Source organism: Fulvia fulva, chromosome 7 (assembly GCF_020509005.1).
Source record: "Fulvia fulva chromosome 7, complete sequence".
Lineage (NCBI taxonomy): Eukaryota > Fungi > Ascomycota > Dothideomycetes > Mycosphaerellales > Mycosphaerellaceae > Fulvia > Fulvia fulva.
This window is the reverse complement of record NC_063018.1, coordinates 4,465,664-4,481,321: the sequence shown is the minus strand read 5'-3', so window position 1 is coordinate 4,481,321 and position 15,658 is coordinate 4,465,664. Positions and strand designations below refer to the sequence as shown.

General features: G+C 53.9%; 8 protein-coding genes across 8 annotated transcripts; 6 read left to right on the top strand and 2 right to left on the bottom strand.

Annotated features, from left to right (window-relative positions):
• Window positions 1–837: 837 nt before the first annotated feature.
• Window positions 838–2,414, top strand: CLAFUR5_10737 (L-ornithine N(5)-monooxygenase; the record flags this gene model as incomplete). Its single annotated transcript, XM_047909885.1, has 2 exons — window positions 838–1,715; window positions 1,766–2,414. 2 exons carry the CDS (start codon window positions 838–840, stop codon window positions 2,412–2,414), a joined length of 1,527 nt encoding a protein of 508 aa, XP_047764086.1.
• A 1,691-nt stretch (window positions 2,415–4,105) lies between these two features.
• On the top strand, window positions 4,106–4,810 carry CLAFUR5_20319 (uncharacterized protein; the record flags this gene model as incomplete). Its single annotated transcript, XM_059463155.1, has 1 exon — window positions 4,106–4,810. The coding sequence occupies one exon, from the start codon at window positions 4,106–4,108 to the stop codon at window positions 4,808–4,810; it is 705 nt and encodes a 234-aa protein (XP_059319071.1).
• A 353-nt stretch (window positions 4,811–5,163) lies between these two features.
• Window positions 5,164–5,478, top strand: CLAFUR5_20318 (uncharacterized protein; the record flags this gene model as incomplete). Its single annotated transcript, XM_059463154.1, has 1 exon — window positions 5,164–5,478. The coding sequence occupies one exon, from the start codon at window positions 5,164–5,166 to the stop codon at window positions 5,476–5,478; it is 315 nt and encodes a 104-aa protein (XP_059319070.1).
• A 24-nt stretch (window positions 5,479–5,502) lies between these two features.
• Window positions 5,503–5,940, top strand: CLAFUR5_10736 (uncharacterized protein; the record flags this gene model as incomplete). The annotated part of the gene is made up of 1 exon (XM_047909884.1): window positions 5,503–5,940. The coding sequence occupies one exon, from the start codon at window positions 5,503–5,505 to the stop codon at window positions 5,938–5,940; it is 438 nt and encodes a 145-aa protein (XP_047764087.1).
• Window positions 5,941–6,111: 171 nt separating this feature from the next.
• Window positions 6,112–6,825, top strand: CLAFUR5_10735 (uncharacterized protein; the record flags this gene model as incomplete). Its single annotated transcript, XM_047909883.1, has 1 exon — window positions 6,112–6,825. The coding sequence occupies one exon, from the start codon at window positions 6,112–6,114 to the stop codon at window positions 6,823–6,825; it is 714 nt and encodes a 237-aa protein (XP_047764084.1).
• A 1,206-nt stretch (window positions 6,826–8,031) lies between these two features.
• CLAFUR5_10734 (putative 3-hydroxybutyryl-CoA dehydrogenase) lies at window positions 8,032–9,242 on the bottom strand (the record flags this gene model as incomplete). The annotated part of the gene is made up of 3 exons (XM_047909882.1): window positions 8,032–8,505; window positions 8,650–9,006; window positions 9,087–9,242. 3 exons carry the CDS (start codon window positions 9,240–9,242, stop codon window positions 8,032–8,034), a joined length of 987 nt encoding a protein of 328 aa, XP_047764085.1.
• Window positions 9,243–10,049: 807 nt separating this feature from the next.
• Window positions 10,050–13,670, top strand: CLAFUR5_10733 (Topoisomerase 1-associated factor 1; the record flags this gene model as incomplete). The annotated part of the gene is made up of 1 exon (XM_047909881.1): window positions 10,050–13,670. One exon carries the CDS (start codon window positions 10,050–10,052, stop codon window positions 13,668–13,670), a length of 3,621 nt encoding a protein of 1,206 aa, XP_047764090.1.
• Window positions 13,671–14,056: 386 nt separating this feature from the next.
• CLAFUR5_10732 (Pectate lyase E) lies at window positions 14,057–15,050 on the bottom strand (the record flags this gene model as incomplete). The annotated part of the gene is made up of 3 exons (XM_047909880.1): window positions 14,057–14,208; window positions 14,314–14,667; window positions 14,717–15,050. 3 exons carry the CDS (start codon window positions 15,048–15,050, stop codon window positions 14,057–14,059), a joined length of 840 nt encoding a protein of 279 aa, XP_047764091.1.
• Window positions 15,051–15,658: the final 608 nt, after the last annotated feature.

The following is a 15,658-nucleotide window of genomic DNA, read 5'->3' as shown; positions in this document are numbered from 1 at the left end:
ACATCGCACATACGGAGCACACCTGCATGCACCTAGCCGTCTGACGATCCACAGCGCTACCAAGGCTAGCATGATCTTAGCGGCCTCTTCCCTGCTCGAGTGAAATCTCTGATCATCTGATTAGATAACTTAGTTGCAACCACCCCCCTTGCCTTGCAACATCAGTCGGCTCACTCACCCCATCCGCCGAAGAACTTCGGCAGTGTGACGTGTGGGCTGATAGCTTGCCCAACATTCCACCATCCCAAGCAGCCCACGACAGAGATTCCCAAGCACCCGCGAAAAGAGCACAATGATCTTGATCGATGCAGACACATCTGATAAGATGTTGCGAACCGGAAAAGTCGCGAATACACTAACTGTATGCTTCCGTCGGCGTGGGAGTGGCCGGGGGCGCTCAATCCTCTAGCAGTCAGAGCTGACGACATGACTTTTTCTGTTGTGCTGGAGCACACAGGCGCCTAACAAGAAGTTCCGCCAGCTGCATGCCTGGCCGTGTTGGTCACTTCTACTAACTCACTTACTATTATCACACCTCGCCTACGGCCTTGTCTTGTTGGTCGCGCCATCTCTGCACATACCCTTGAACGAACAGACCAGCGTTACAGCAACACCGGCCGAGTTCGGTTCAAGAGCAAACCTGACCCCATCGGATTGCAGCAGCGCCTTGTTTGTGGGCTCACACATCGTTGTGCTACATTTATTTCCCTGATCGATCCTCTTTTCCTCCATAATAGCATCGAACTTTGGTGTTGCTCGTGGTTCCTGGGAAGCTGTTCCATCATCATAACACATCATCCTTCTTGGACTACCATCATTCTACGCTTGTCATCAACCATGTCTCCACACGCGGTGCCGTCGACGGATGTGTCGTCGTATGGGTCGCCGACCTTTTCCAGCAGCGATATTCCGGATCTTGTCGACACGAGGAGCTCGAACTTGCAGCGATACGGCGACGATGAGGTCCATGACCTTGTGTGTGCTGGGTTCGGACCAGCGTCACTGGCGATAGCGGTGGCACTGCATGATTCTCTCGAGTCGAGAGGGAGCAGGCTGTCGACCCGCTCGCCCAGAGTTCGATTCCTGGAGAAGCAGGACCACTTTGCATGGCATGCCGGCATGCTGCTTCCTGGCGCGAAGATGCAAATCACTTTTATGAAGGATATGGCCACTCTGAGAAATCCCCAGAGCGAGTTCACCTTCTTAAACTACCTCCACGAAAAGGACAGGCTCGTATCCTTCACCAACCTGGGAACCTTCCTACCCCAGCGAGTGGAGTATGAGGATTACATGCGCTGGTGTGCTCAGCACTTCGACGAAGTCGTTGACTACAGCCAATGCGTTCAAAATGTCAACCCTGGCAAGTTCAACGAGAAGACCGGCGCTGTTGAGTACTTCAACGTCACCTCGGTAGATTCGCACAGCGGCAAGGCACAGACTGTCAAGGCGAAGAACGTCGTCATTGCGGCAGGTGGAAGGCCAAACATCCCAAAGAGCCTCCCGCAGAACCACCCACGAATCATCCACTCTTCTCAATACGCAACCCACATCCACAAGATCTTCCCAGAAGGCACGCAGCCAAGGACTGTCGCAGTGATTGGCGGTGGACAGAGTGCGGCAGAGTGCTGGCGCGACATTCCTTCCAGATTCCCAGGTTCGCAGTCAGTGCTTCTCATCCGAGGAGCAGCTCTTAAGCCAAGTGACGATTCGCCTTTGTAAGTGGAATGATAGATGTAATTTAGACTCGAGAGCTAACTTTCGTCAGCGTGAACGAGCTATTCAACCCCGAGAAGGTTGACGATGTGTTCGCACAAGATCCTCGTGTCCGGGAAGAGCTCATCAAGCTGGACAAGGCGACAAACTACGGCGTTGTACGAATCGAGCTGCTGGAACAGATTTACAACGAAATGTACTCGTACCAACTCACACATCGTTCCGAGGAGGACTGGCCACACCGTCTGCAGAACTACAGATCTGTAACTGGCACCCGCGATATCACGCTGGACGGCAAGCCAGCTCTCGAACTGCAGATCCAGAACAACTCTGGCCTTTACTGCGCGAACAAGGAATCCCGCCAGGAAACGCTAAATGTAGACTTGGTCATCGTCGCAAGCGGCTACGTTCGCAATGCGCACGAGGAGATGCTGGAAGGACTCCGTGACTTCATGCCAGGTGGCTACGCAGATGACAAGTCCTGGACTGTGCAGAGAGATTACGCTGTCGACTTCGAGCCAGGGACTGTTGCAGAGGATGCTGGCGTGTGGCTTCAGGGCTGCAATGAGAAGACACATGGTCTGTCTGACAGTCTTCTGTCGATTCTCGCCGTTCGTGGTGGCGAGATGGTTGAGAGCATTTTTGGGTACTCCCAAGATAGCCAGAGGCGGCACGTGGAGCAGAGCTTCCAGTTGCAATAGAAGAATGAAGTACATGGATTGGGAACAAGATACCCCAACTCGCTGTGTAATTGTGCAGCGTTCGTAATGACTAGAGATCTGGGCATCAGTACATCAAGCAAGGCGTATCGGCATGGCAAAAAGGATGTAGACATTTCAATTGAAACAATACCTTCAAACCACTTCCTTTCCAACATCTGGGCATCGCGGTGAAGTGTCTGGCGGCCACGCAGCGCTCGCGATGCTCGCAATTGAGAATCAAATCCTTACGTAGCTCATTTGTTCACGGCAATCATGGTAATTGCGAATTGCAGTGCATCCTAAACTTGCTGCAGTGGCTTGCAAGGATGCTCTCACTCCCGTATCGTGCGCCCTGTGCTGTGGCTTCCATGCCGAGACCTGGAGCCGTATGTTTGCCGGCCAAGGTGGACGCGAGAGACCCATGCTCGGAGCGTACCCAGGATGGCTGAAGCCACCTTATAGTCTGGCAGTAGTCTTGATCTCGGCACAAGGTGGCGTGGCGATGGTCTTCTTGCTACCGATGGCCAAGATCCGAGGGAGATAAGATCGGCACGGATCTAATCAGTAACCAGAACAGCTCCCGAAAGCTCAGAGCTCACTGCATCATTGCGTGCGTCTTTGCCCAGAGAACACGCGAGACTTCGTGTTGGATACCTCGGAGACCAGCGGAGGCCAGGAACTGATTTTACGAGGTTCGGATAGTGCACGTCGTATACTGCTCCACTTCCGTGGAAGGAGAGGCGTGGCCGGAAGAGGAAGGTCGAAAGAATGGCAGCCCTCGATGGTGTTTGTCGGGGTGTTATGCCTGAGGCTCTGTAATGTGGTATGCGAGAGCCAGCAAGAGTCGTTTGCCGGCCATGATGCATCAGGAGGTTGAGCATGGTGATGTTGTCGTTGGAGTGATGAAAGAGCAAAGACGAGATTTATGAAGTCAAGTCACGATCCCTGTCGCGGGTCCACGGACCATTCGCTGGAAACGACGACTTCCATCACGCCTCGAACGATCACATGTCACCGCACCATCTGACAAATATGGCCGCAAGTGAATGGAGCGAGGTATACCGCCTGGGACTATAGAAGTCATGCCATTATGAGCTTGCCCACCAGATGTGAGACGATACCGGCCCTGCTCGCGAAACCACGACCACGGTGCTGTGTAAGAGTTGGTCAGGAAGAGCCGTGCCGTGCGAACGTAAGCGGACACGACACGGTTAGCTGGGTCAGAGTCAGAACGACGTGGTGGGATTCGATGGTGTCCAAGGCATATGCCATTCGCAGCATTCACGTCGTGTCCTCGAGGTCCTAGAAGTGCATGCATATGACTTCAAGCGCATCTGAGATCCAGCTGACGCAAGCGAGATGGAGTGATATACTCGATGGGAGATGAGAGCTCGTTCTCATCGGCCTAATACTTGTGAGCTGCGGATGCAGTGCGCACACGACGCCCAATTGTCTGTCCACTCGATCGCCGCGGGAGCCACGAAGTCCTTCATACAATCACCAGAGCGCATGCACCAGTTTAATTCATCACGTAGTCGAAGAATGAGAAGCACCGCCGCTCCACACATGTGACAGCCCGTAACAGCACGTCGATCCACTTCCAGCTCGAAAGTCACTTTACCGTTGTCCTTGCCTCACACAGCAACCGACAACCTCAACACTGCAAAACATACCGCGCAACTCACGACAAGATGACAGCGGTACACGATACGCTGCACACAGCAGAGCTACTCGAGATGATACTCATCAACGTCGACATGCATACTTTGCTTCTAGCACAGCGTGTCAGCCGCTACTGGTCTGAGTCCATCGAAGGCTCTATGAAACTTCAAAAAAAGCTCTTCCTCATCCCTGCCACGAGCGGAGATATCATCAAGCTCAACATAGCATCGAATATTTCCCAGAACTCCATGGTCGAGTCAATGGTCGTAGACTCCAACCTGAAGGCCCCAACACCGTCCGACGTCTCGGTCCTCAACCCTCTGTTTGACTGGGAGCGCACTCGCTTCTTTGCTACTCCTAGCATTCCAATCTGCACGAGGCCAGACAGGGATAATAGGGATCTCAGTCGACATCAGGTGACTCCCTCATGGCACAAGATGGTCATGACCCAGCCTCCTCAATTCGAGCTCTGGACGGGTCAAAAGCGGTGCAACAACGAAAAGCTGATCGCAGGCAATACACCAGCCGGTCGCCCTCACTTTTTCCGCAACGTTACGGAGGTGGGTATCATGGCGCCGACCAGAGTGTACGAGCAGTGGGGAAAGGAAGGACAACGTGGAGTACTATCATGGGCATCCGTGCACTCTTCTGCAATCTTCTGGGAGATGGTAGACAAGGAGCGTGCGTTGGCCTCAAGTAGGCAGGGCGAGGGAGACGGTGGCGTCGAGTCATAAGGATTGCTACCAAGGTACGTACTGTCAACTAACAGTCCATCGCCTTACACGTCAATCGGCTGATGTAGAGAATACACAGATCGATCTCGTACAATGCCGTATAGCAACAATTGTGCCTCATGCTATGTTGAGTGCAAGTCAGCACTCTCACTCGACTCGGGTATTTCGAATACATCTTCCCTCGAGGAGTGAATCGAAGCGGGGCCGAGCAGCGTTTGCATGTGAATGCGACTGGATCTCCGATAACACGAGATTCGACATCGCAACTTGAATGAACGCAACGACCTTACTACCCACAAAGTGATCTTATCTCACAGCTCGTCTCGTCGTCGCAAACCACCACGAAAATCACCATGACGGCCTCAGACGATACCTTACACACAGCCGAGCTGCTGGAGCTCATCCTCACGAACCTCGACCCGCGAACACTCCTACTCGCACAGCGCATGAGCACATACTGGCGCGATCTGATCATCAACTCTCCTCCACTTCAGAAGAAGCTATTCCTCAGGCCTGCGACTACTCAAGAACTGTTCAGCCTTGCAATCGCACCTCCTCGCAACCGCAGACAAGCCGTCGACATGATCCACCTTTTACAGTCGGGCGTTCTATGGAAGACCACGCCTCCAGTCTCCTCCTTCGCCGTCCTCAACCCTCTGCTCGCCTAGTTCGGCGCCCCCGATCGGTACGACATGCCCCAAGCCACGCGACCTGAGCGTTCGAACGCCACTGGCGGGCAGACACAGGTTCAGCCATCCTGGCGGCAGATGCTTATCCAGCAGCCACCCTTCGCCAACATGTTCGCTTGCAATAGCACCGGCTGGGCAAGGATTGCAGCTGATACGACGGTTGCGGCTATATTCGAAAAGGCTGATGGAGTTCAATCGGCTTCGGGTATTGGTGGTTCAGGAATACGTATTCTGGTGCGGGGTGATGGTACCAATTCGAGCAAATTTTGGGAGATAGTAGAGCTGGAGGCCGCGCAGAAGCAGGAGGAAGAGGACGAGGGACAGGAGGAGGAGGTTAGCGAGACATCCAAGGCCGAGAGGAGAGATTCGAGTAAGCCGAGCAAGCAAAGCCAGTTGAGGAAGTCAAGAAAGTCGAGGAAGTCGAAGAAGTCGAAGAGATGAACATGAGAGTTCTGACGTAAGACAGCCTTCTGCATGTGACCACCAATTCATGACCGCACTTTCCTCCAATTTTGCTCCCTCTTCTCACCAAAGCAATCAACAACCTCGATCTCTCCGCTTACCACCACTACCATCACCGCCGCCGCCACCACCACTATCATCACAGCAATAATGACAGCTACCCACGACACACTGCACACCGGCGAGCTACTCGAGCAAATCCTCATCAACGTCGAAGTTGTCCGCACACTTCTGCTCTCGCAGCGAGTCAGCCGATACTGGCGCGCCCTCATATCGACTTCACCATATCTCCAAAAGAAGCTCTTCCTCAAGCCGGCGACTACTCAGGATATCATTACCCTCGGTATCGCTCCGGCCTCGAGCGCCAAAGCACCTGGCAACCCAAGCATTGAAATGGTCTGCCCCTACATATCCCCATCAAAATCATCGTCAGATTACGCAGTCCTGAACCCACTCCTCATCTACGTCGACTTGTGGAAAGGCTTGGACAAACATCTGCTCACGTGGGCATCTCCGCCACGCCAAATATCCAAATCCAACGTGACGCCGTCCTGGCGGAACATGGTTCTCATGCAGCCGCCGCGTTTCGAGAGCATTCCGGGGAAAGGATGGGTCGATGGGGAAACCTTGTCAGCCGACTGTAGGCTTGGGAGGGCTTTTGACAAGGTCAGTAAACTGCGATCTCCCCGAAACTCCAAATTTACTGGGCACATATGGCCTAGAGCAACGTGCGTATCCCCAGAGGAGTTCTGGCAGACGGTCGAAGCTGAGAGGGCTGCGAAGGTGGACGGCAAGGTGGACGAGAAGGAGAACGTGAAGGTGGATGAGAAAGGCCACGGGAAGGACGACGAGGGTGACGACTGAATACCTACATGCCGTTAGGGAGGCGGAAGATATGACGTGGGAGAAAGATGACACTCCACGCAACAACAACTTTGCGAGCGACGACACGCCGTCGAGCCAGGCTCAACAGACGGAAGACCGAGGCGAGGAGTGAATCGAGGTTTCTACCAAAGGGTAGCTGCATGTGCCTTATCAATTTGGTCGAGGATCACAAGATCCGATGCAAGCATGGATCAAAACGTGTCTCAAGCCAGGAAGCGAACGTATTACTCATAGTATTTCAGTATCGACAGCTACAATAATCCAACAGCAACGTGCGATTCGGCCACAGTCGAGTCTATATAATACAGTATCCATCCTCAAGCCCATTTCCTAACGCCACCCCCCAAACACCCTAAACCACCCCAACTCCCCCTTCCCCCAAATCCATCAACAATCACCCATCAACACCCCCCCCCCTTCCCAAACCCCGCCATCAGCACATTCCTCTCCACCTCTCCACCCCTCTCCCCCTTCCTCTTCCCCTCCTGCTCCTCCCTGCTCGCCACCTTCACCCCATCCAACAACCTCTCTAAATCCTCAGCAGACACCTCGTACTACCGCCAATCGGCATATACATGTACACATACCTGCTATTCCTCTCCTCTCGTGACTGCTCAAGTCTCGCAAGTGGAGAGGGACGTCCTGGCCGGAGTGGGTTATCTGGTGGTGTTAGTGATGTGGTGTCTGATCTTGTTTGCTGGTGCTGGAGGGTAGAGAGTTGGGTATGTGTTAAGTGGTATGAGCCGAGGAGGGACATTGTGGTGTGGGTGTGAGGTGAGGTGAGATGAGATAAGGGTAAAGAGGGTAAGGTGATATGGGTGAGGTTTGATTGGTTCTTGGGAGGTGTTTGGTGGAGTTGATGTGCTTGCGTTGTTTGGTTGGAGGATCTTGAGATCGTGATGTGATTGGTATCGATGATTGGAGGTGATTCAATGAAAGAGCAAAGGCAGCTAGATCATCTTTTGAGCTTTGGATCGTCTTTGTCCGTCAGCTGGTGTGTATGTACAACTCTACATCATCATCAATCACAAGACATGCAGCTTCATAGACCCCACCGACCTACAGGCAAGCAAGCAAGCAGTACGTAGACTTGCACATGGTTCCTGCAACAATGCCTGTAGTGGTCTCTAACGAATCAGCATCGATCTAATCCCACTTACCACACGCATAGATCCTGCACGTGGCTCAGTACGTATAGAAACCCCTGCCACTCTTCTTGCCAAGCCAGCCGGCATCTACCATCTGCCTCAGCCTCACAGCAGGCCGGTACTTGCTATCACCAAGCTGCGTGTGCAGCACCTCCATGATCGCAAGACATGTATCCAATCCAATGAAGTCTGCAAGCTGCAGTGGACCCATGGGCACGTTTGTCCCGTTTTTCATGATGTCGTCAATGTCCTTCTCTTGCCCAACGCCGGTCTCTAGACAGATGACGGCTTCGTTGATGTACGGCATCAAGATGCGGTTGGCGAGGAAGCCGGGCGAGTCAGCGGAAGTGGAGGGGACCTTGCCCATGCGCTTGCAGAACTCGATGGCGGTTGCCAGGGTTTCGGGAGAGGTTTGCAGGCCCGAGATGATTTCGACGCCCTTTTGGACAGGTACTGGGTTCATGAAGTGGGTAGAGACGACGCGGGAGGAGGCACTGAGGTCGGTGGGATCCTATCGGAGGGTCAGCAATGAGGATGACCAGTGTTAAAGTTCGGTAGTGGTATGCAAGTGAAGGCTGAGTGTTGGCAGTGCTGCAGGGGTGTGGTATGGCAGGGTGACTTCATGTGGTTGGAATAGTACGCGTGTTGGACTGACCTTTGTCGTGGAGGCGGCAATGCGCGTAATCGATATCGACGACGTGTTAGTGGCCAGAATGGCATGGGCGGGAGCAGTCTGAGCGAGCTGGGCAAAGATGTTGGTCTTGAGGTCAACTATCTCGGGCACAGCCTCGATGACCATGTCCACGTCTGCCAGATCGTCCATCTTAGTCGTGGGCGTGAGGCGGCCGCGGATAGTATCGGCATCTTCCTGCGAGATCTTCTGCTTGGAGACATCCTTGCTGAGGAGCGTGTCGGCGAAGGCAAGGCCCTTGTCGAGGGACTGCTGTGATGTGTCGACGAGCGTGACGGGGACGCCTGCAGCGCGAGCAGCCACGAGGGCGATTCCGAGACCCTGCGTTCACTGTGCATCAGCATTGTCAGCTACATTGACAGGAATGCGATTGGGTGGAAGGGAGGGTATAACGAGCATACCATCTGGCCAGCACCAACGACTCCCAGCTTCTTTACATTCGCGGCTTGAGCTTCAGCCAATGCCGGGCGAGATGAAGAGAAGGAGCGGCATTGCAGACAGGCCGGTGAGACGACGGGCTTGCCCACGGCGTGGGATAGTACTCGTCTGGATAGCATATTGGGAAGTGTGGCCGCTGCAACTAGGAGGTAAAGTTGGTGGGATGTAAGAGACACGGAGGCATTTCAGATCACGTCGGTAGTCTTTCCCGAGGTGCCGAGGTCGTGAATGTGGAGACTGGAGCTGTGCCCAGAGGTGACGCTTCCAAGTTCCGGCTGACCTTTGCAAGCTCCTTGATCCGCCGGAGAGTTGACATGTGCATGTCTTGCAGCGACGACCTTGCTCAACCGATGGAAACAGCTGCAAGGCGACAGCACTACAGCTGCACGATGATACATGGGTAATGTTTGAGTAGCAGACCATCAGGTGCTCGTCTGGAAGATGGCGGGAACCGAGGCGCTGCTGGAGAGCTTCTGATCGAGATGCTGGCGCGCGAAGCACGGGAATACGAACATGGACAGGAAGACAGCACGGCAGGATTGCGACCAGCCGCAGCGACGTCAAGTGGATAACCATGAAGTGAGCAGGATGGCATGTCTTGACTTGGCGGAAGTCGTGAAAGAGCACTTTCCAGGTTGGTCGGAAGAAAGTAATGCGCGTCGCGTCCTGGCGCGAAGTGTCGCGTTCTTAGTGTGTCTCGGTGTAAATTGGGCTCATACAAGTGAATAGTGTGGTGACATGTGTCATTGCAAATGATTGCATGCGTCTATCTAGTCGATCCTTGTACGAGAGAAAGATTGCTTGGGCGCGTCACGTGGCGCGGAACAAAGTTCTCCCGGCTCTGAAACGCCGGATCGCGACAACGCGTTCCAGCGCGTCTTCAAGTTATGTCAGTGTAGATAGACCACAGCAACACCTCCACCAACATGGACCCGTGGGAGAAGTCGTCGACGGTAGACCCGGAAGTGCGAGCATACGTCACTTCACTCGTCAATGCCGTCGGTGGTCGCTCGACGTACGATGATTCCTACTCGGTGGGAGACGATGCGATTGCCGTGCTCAAGGACTTGCAACGATGGCTACGCCTCTACGACGAGAAGACGAACAGACTGGACGTGAAGCGATGCTTGGCAGAGGCGAATCTGGTGAAAGGAGATTTGCTGGAGATACTCGCGTTATGGCCAGAAGATGCACAGGACAACAAACACAAGTCGAAGCTGGCGTTGGCATGTCTGGAACTGCTGGTACCGCTGACATGGCCAATCGCGCTGGAGGACGAGAAGGCGACAGTCAACCACCACAGACATGTCCCATACCTCTCATTGGCGCAAGTGGGCTACAAGCGTGCAGTGCTGCACTTCGAGTTTGCCAAGATCTTGCGGACAGCCGTACGAGTAGGCCTTGCCCCGATGGCAACACCCAGACGAGAGCGTAGCAGAAGAGACGAAGGTATCCTCAAGCTGGTCATGTACTTCTTCCGCAACATTGCCATGATCACGCAGCCGCAACATCTACCATCTCAAGGCGACGAGAACGAGATCAGCAGGTCTTCCACAATCGAAGCGTTCCATGAGCAAGATGTCTTCAGTGCACTGCTTACATTGGGATCTGGCATGGGTGACGAATTTCAAGAGCAGGATGTCATCTTGTTGGAGATCCTGTTCCACCTGCTGAAGGGAGTCGATGCGAGGAAGCTATTCATGAAGAAGGAACAAGTCACAACCGAGGCGACAACCGAATTGGAGAACCTGATGCGGAAAGAGAAGGCTATGATCAACAGCTACAACAAGCATGCGCCGACGAGACACAATCGCTTTGGTACCATGATCTGGGTGAAGCGGGATGAGATGAAGATGTCGACCGTGTCGGGACAGACCAGTATCACAGATGAGAACACGACTTTGCAGCAGATGGACTCCAGCAAAAAATGGAACAAGCCACAATACCGAGGAATGCTCGCACAAGAGTTTGACGAGAACTCAGACTTCGGCGCATCTGTCGACCTGACTGAGAACGCAAGGGAGCACCTGCGAAAGTTCGTGGAGGACTTCCTCGACTCTTCCTTCAACCCGCTCTTTGTGAGCCTGCGAAAGGCCATTGAACGTGAGGCAGACCGTGTACTGTCGAGTATGCACAACAAGCAGTACTTCTTCCTGATATCCTGGTTTCTGTCTGCGGAGGCTGCACGCCGTGATACCTCTAGGAGAGACAGCACCTGGAATGCAGACCGCGCTACTCAGACCAATCCAGAAGACAACACATTCGCATACATTGCTGCTGTCTTGGATCAGGAGACGTTCGTTCTGCTGAATAGGCAGATGCAGAACGCTTTCGACAACAAGAGCTGGCAAGATCTACGGGCTACTCTGCTATGTTTCACTCAAATCCTGCTCACTGTGCAAAATATGTCCGAAAGCAAAGACGAGGAAGATTTGGAGATTGCGGAGAACATACAAAATCGAATCTTCTACGAGGAAGCCACCCACGATCGGATCGTACAGATCCTTCGTGGCTACACACATCAAGGTTTCGCATATCTCGACGCCGTGACAGAATGCGTACATGTCTTCGTACGCATGCTGGAGCGATATGCGAAGCAGAACGTTGACATGCAGATCCGATCGAAGCGACGAGCGAGAAAGAAGCAGAAGCAGACCAGCACTACTGAGGGTGGAGCAGAAGGGGAGCCAGAAGATGCCGCTGAAGACGAGCGTGATGCACATCGAACGGTCTCGGAACGCAAGTTCGACTTCGCACGCTTCTCGACCAAGTTTCTCTCTCAGCAGTGTGTGAACACTTTCATCTCGTTGACGCACTTCTACCGCGACCTGTCGCCGGTCCAGTTGAAGCGAGCACATCGGTTCTTCTACCGTCTGGCCTTCAAGCACGAATTGGGGGTGCTCTTGTTCAGAGCAGACATCTTAGCACTGTTTCAGAAGATGATCAAAGGCCCAGAAGGTCTCGACTCGGCGATGGATGGCTTCAAAGACTGGGAGCAGCTTGTACAGCAAGTCTTCAGGCGGTGTATCAAGTGGATGGAACGTGAGACCGAGGGTGAAGGCTGGAAACAAGCGGCTGTGGTCGAGATGCTCTTCAGCAAGATCCCGGGCACGATGTTCTACCTGCAGAATGGCTTCGAAAGGGTCGTCGAGAAGAGAGCGCCACGACCACCTGCTGAGCTGGAGATCAAAGGGACCGTGGCAGAAGAGCAGAGAGTCGGTGTGGCGGTCTCGATTATGATTGAACAAGCAAAGGCAGACAGTGTCACATGGGTCAAGAAGCTGCTGGACGACGCTGCAAGAGAACGGCAAGCTTGGGAAGAAGGGCAAGCTGTCCACCTGGGCATGATGGACGAGGGCGAGGATGGAGCAGCAATCCAGCCAGCCTCCTGTCCGTCGATATTCCTTGTGCCAGACACAGATGAGCGCAAGATGGCTCTGTTCAAGGACAAGCATCTACGACTTCTGCTCACGACACTCGGCTTCCAGCGTCTTGGACTTGCGGAGGATGTCGACGCCAGCTGGATCATACCTTCCGAGCTAACTTCGTCACAACTCACAGAAGCACTCGACCAGATCCGGAAAGCGGAATTCGATCCGCCTACATTCGAAGACGACAAGAAGGCTGAGGACTTTATACGCTCGAAAGCGAAGCGACCAACGTTCGATGACAACGACTCCGACTCTGATGGCGCTGCTGGCAGTGGTGGTGAATTGGACGAAGCAATGTTCCCGCCGAACCTCAAAGAGAAGCGCAAGAAGCGGGCTGAAGGCGATGAAGAGCGGCCAAAGAAGAGGCGAAGGCGAGATCCCATCGCGATCGAGCTCACGGAGGAGGAGCTCAGTGCTAAGCGTAAAGCGAAGGAGAAGAAAGATCGGGAGAAGAACGCCAAGATCAAGTCGAACCTCTACGTCACCGCGGAAGACGACGAGAGCGACGAAGAAGCTGATGCAGAGTTCTTCAGACAGGAGGAAGAGAGACGGAAGAAGACAGATGGTGTCATCCGTGGGGCTTTGTTGAAGCAGATGGAGGAGGCGGAGACGGAAGTCGTAACTGGAAAGAAGGGCAAGAAGAAGAGCGCTGCGAAAGCAAAGGCTTTGAACGCTAAAGCCGCATTAAAGAGCGTCAGGAAGCCTGCGAAGAAGAGAAGGAAAGCCAACGACCGAGACTCCGACGAAGACCAAATCATGATCGATGCCGGTGACGAGTCAGATTCCGAAACAGCGTCACCCAGCACATCTACTAGAGCCGCGCCCATCGAACTATCGGACAACGATCCCTCATCATCAGAATTGGAAGACAATGAGAGCGACAAGGCGGCGGACAGTGACGCTGAGGCAGAGAAGGAAAAGGAAACTCCATCGACATCACCCACTCCTGCAAAGAAAGCGCCATCCTCGCAGCCTTTGAAAGAAGTGTCGGCGAATGCAGGCACGACGAAGATTGTGGACAGCGATAGTGAAGACGACATGCCTGTGAGCAAACCTGCGGCGATGAGGAGGAATGTGAGGGCTGGGTTTATTATTGATGATAGTGATGATGAATAGGAGTAGGAGTAGGAGCAACAGCCTTCGAGCAAATTGGGTATGATACTTTTTGCCGTGTGTTTGGCTGATATGAGTCGGTCGAGTAGGCTTCACCAACATTGTTGAGACTTGTACCTATGCCGCTCCTTGCGGATGGAAGCACACATGCTCTACCGTGTGTCGTCCTGACACAACCAACACAAGCGAGCTCCAGATGACCACGAAGACAGAGCGACATCACCGAACATGGCGGCAAACAACGTAGCACTAAGTCTTGCTGAAGATGTCGTTCTGTCAGCCCGGTCTGTAATACCATGCTACTTGACTACCACGCTACGAACGAACAAACAAAACTACGACTCCCCACCACCCGCCACAAGCAGCTGCCTCATCGATCGACCCAAGATCTAACACGCCGCAATCGTGCTATACTTGCAATGCGAACTCGGCCCCCAGGAAATCAGCGGCGGCTCAGCACCACTGTTGTTACCCGTGTACTGGTTACAGATCTGCTTGACACTTGTCGCGCAGGTGGAGGACTCGATTGTTGCCGTGTCGCCTAATTGAGAGGAAGAAAGGATGTCAGCTAGAGTTCTGCGCTCTGGAGGAGTCTCGAAGTATTCACGGATCGTACGAGCGAAACGAAACGAGCTTGAGGACATACCATAGTTGGAATTAACCCCCGCAAGCACCGACCCGCCAGAGGCCTTGACGTTCTTGATCACGACGGTGCGCGCTTTGCCGTTTCCTGGGCAGTTTCCGCAGGAGCGGGAGAGTTTTCCGAAGGTTTGGGCGGAGAAGCTGTTGATTGTTACGGTGGCGATGCCGTTGTGTTGGACGATTCTGTGGGGTAGCTTGCCGCCTGAAGGATGGGTGGAAAGGGGTGGGTGGAATTGTGGGGGATAAGGAGGAGGGACGTACTTGTCGTCGGCGTTGCGGGCGCCGCCGCCTGTAGTCTTGGCGTTGCCGTTGCCTTTGATGCTTAGGGCGTCTTCGCAGACGTCGGTCCACCAGACGTCTTGGTTCTGGTTAGCATTTGTATGGCCACGGGAGGGGGTTTGACGTACTCTCGATAGTGCAGGTGCCGAGACAGTGGACTCCCTCAATCTGGTCTGCGCCGACGATGGCGTTCTTCAGGGTGGCCCCATCAGCGAGCAAGAAGACTGCGTCTTTGTCGCCGCCCTCGGCATCGCCGGTGCAGCTGACGCCGCGGCCGTAGGTCTTGAGGCCGCGGCCGTATGTCTTGAGGCCGCCATCGAAGGTTCCGGAGATGCTTTGGGCGCTGCTGTAGGTTACGCTGCCCTTGGAGGAAGGGATAGGGAAGCTGAAGGCCCGCGCTTCTAGGTCTGAGAGGGGTGAGGCGATGGCTGTTGCCGCGAGGAGGGTAAGGGTGAAGAGCATGCTGGTTGGAGGCTGGGAGTTGATCTGGATCTCTTTGATGGATCTGAAGTCTCTGGAATCCGGTGCTGCTGGCTACTGTCTCAGGAGATGTAAGACTTCCTTATACCCTCTCCGAAGCGTCGATGGCCCGGTCTTCTCTACTCCGAGAAGCTGAAGTCGCGAACGCTCAATGCCTCCGCAAATGCTTCGGTCGGCTACAATCGAATGCATGAGTCCTGCTGAAGCATGATTGCATTGGTCGCGCATATAGTGCTCTTGGAGACGACTTTCTGGTTCGTACGCCAGTCACAACCAGTCTGCCCTACCCGAGGCGCAGCATCGCGCAGCGTCATCTCAAGTGTGAGGTTCAGCTTCGCTCGACAAAGACACAAGGCCGCCCTGCCAAGTCGTCTAAGAACTTTGGAGGTCTTGGAAGCAAAATCTTGTATCTCTGTGGAGAATTTCACACCTATGAAGGACCTTGCAGGATGGCTACGCGTGCTGCGGTCCTGATCGACAGGACCGAAGCGATCCTCACCGAAGAGGTAAGCATGTCTGTTCAGTGCTTCGGTAAACAAGCTTCTGGATAGGGCGGATGTTATGGCTGGCGGTCATGGAAGCGACACTGT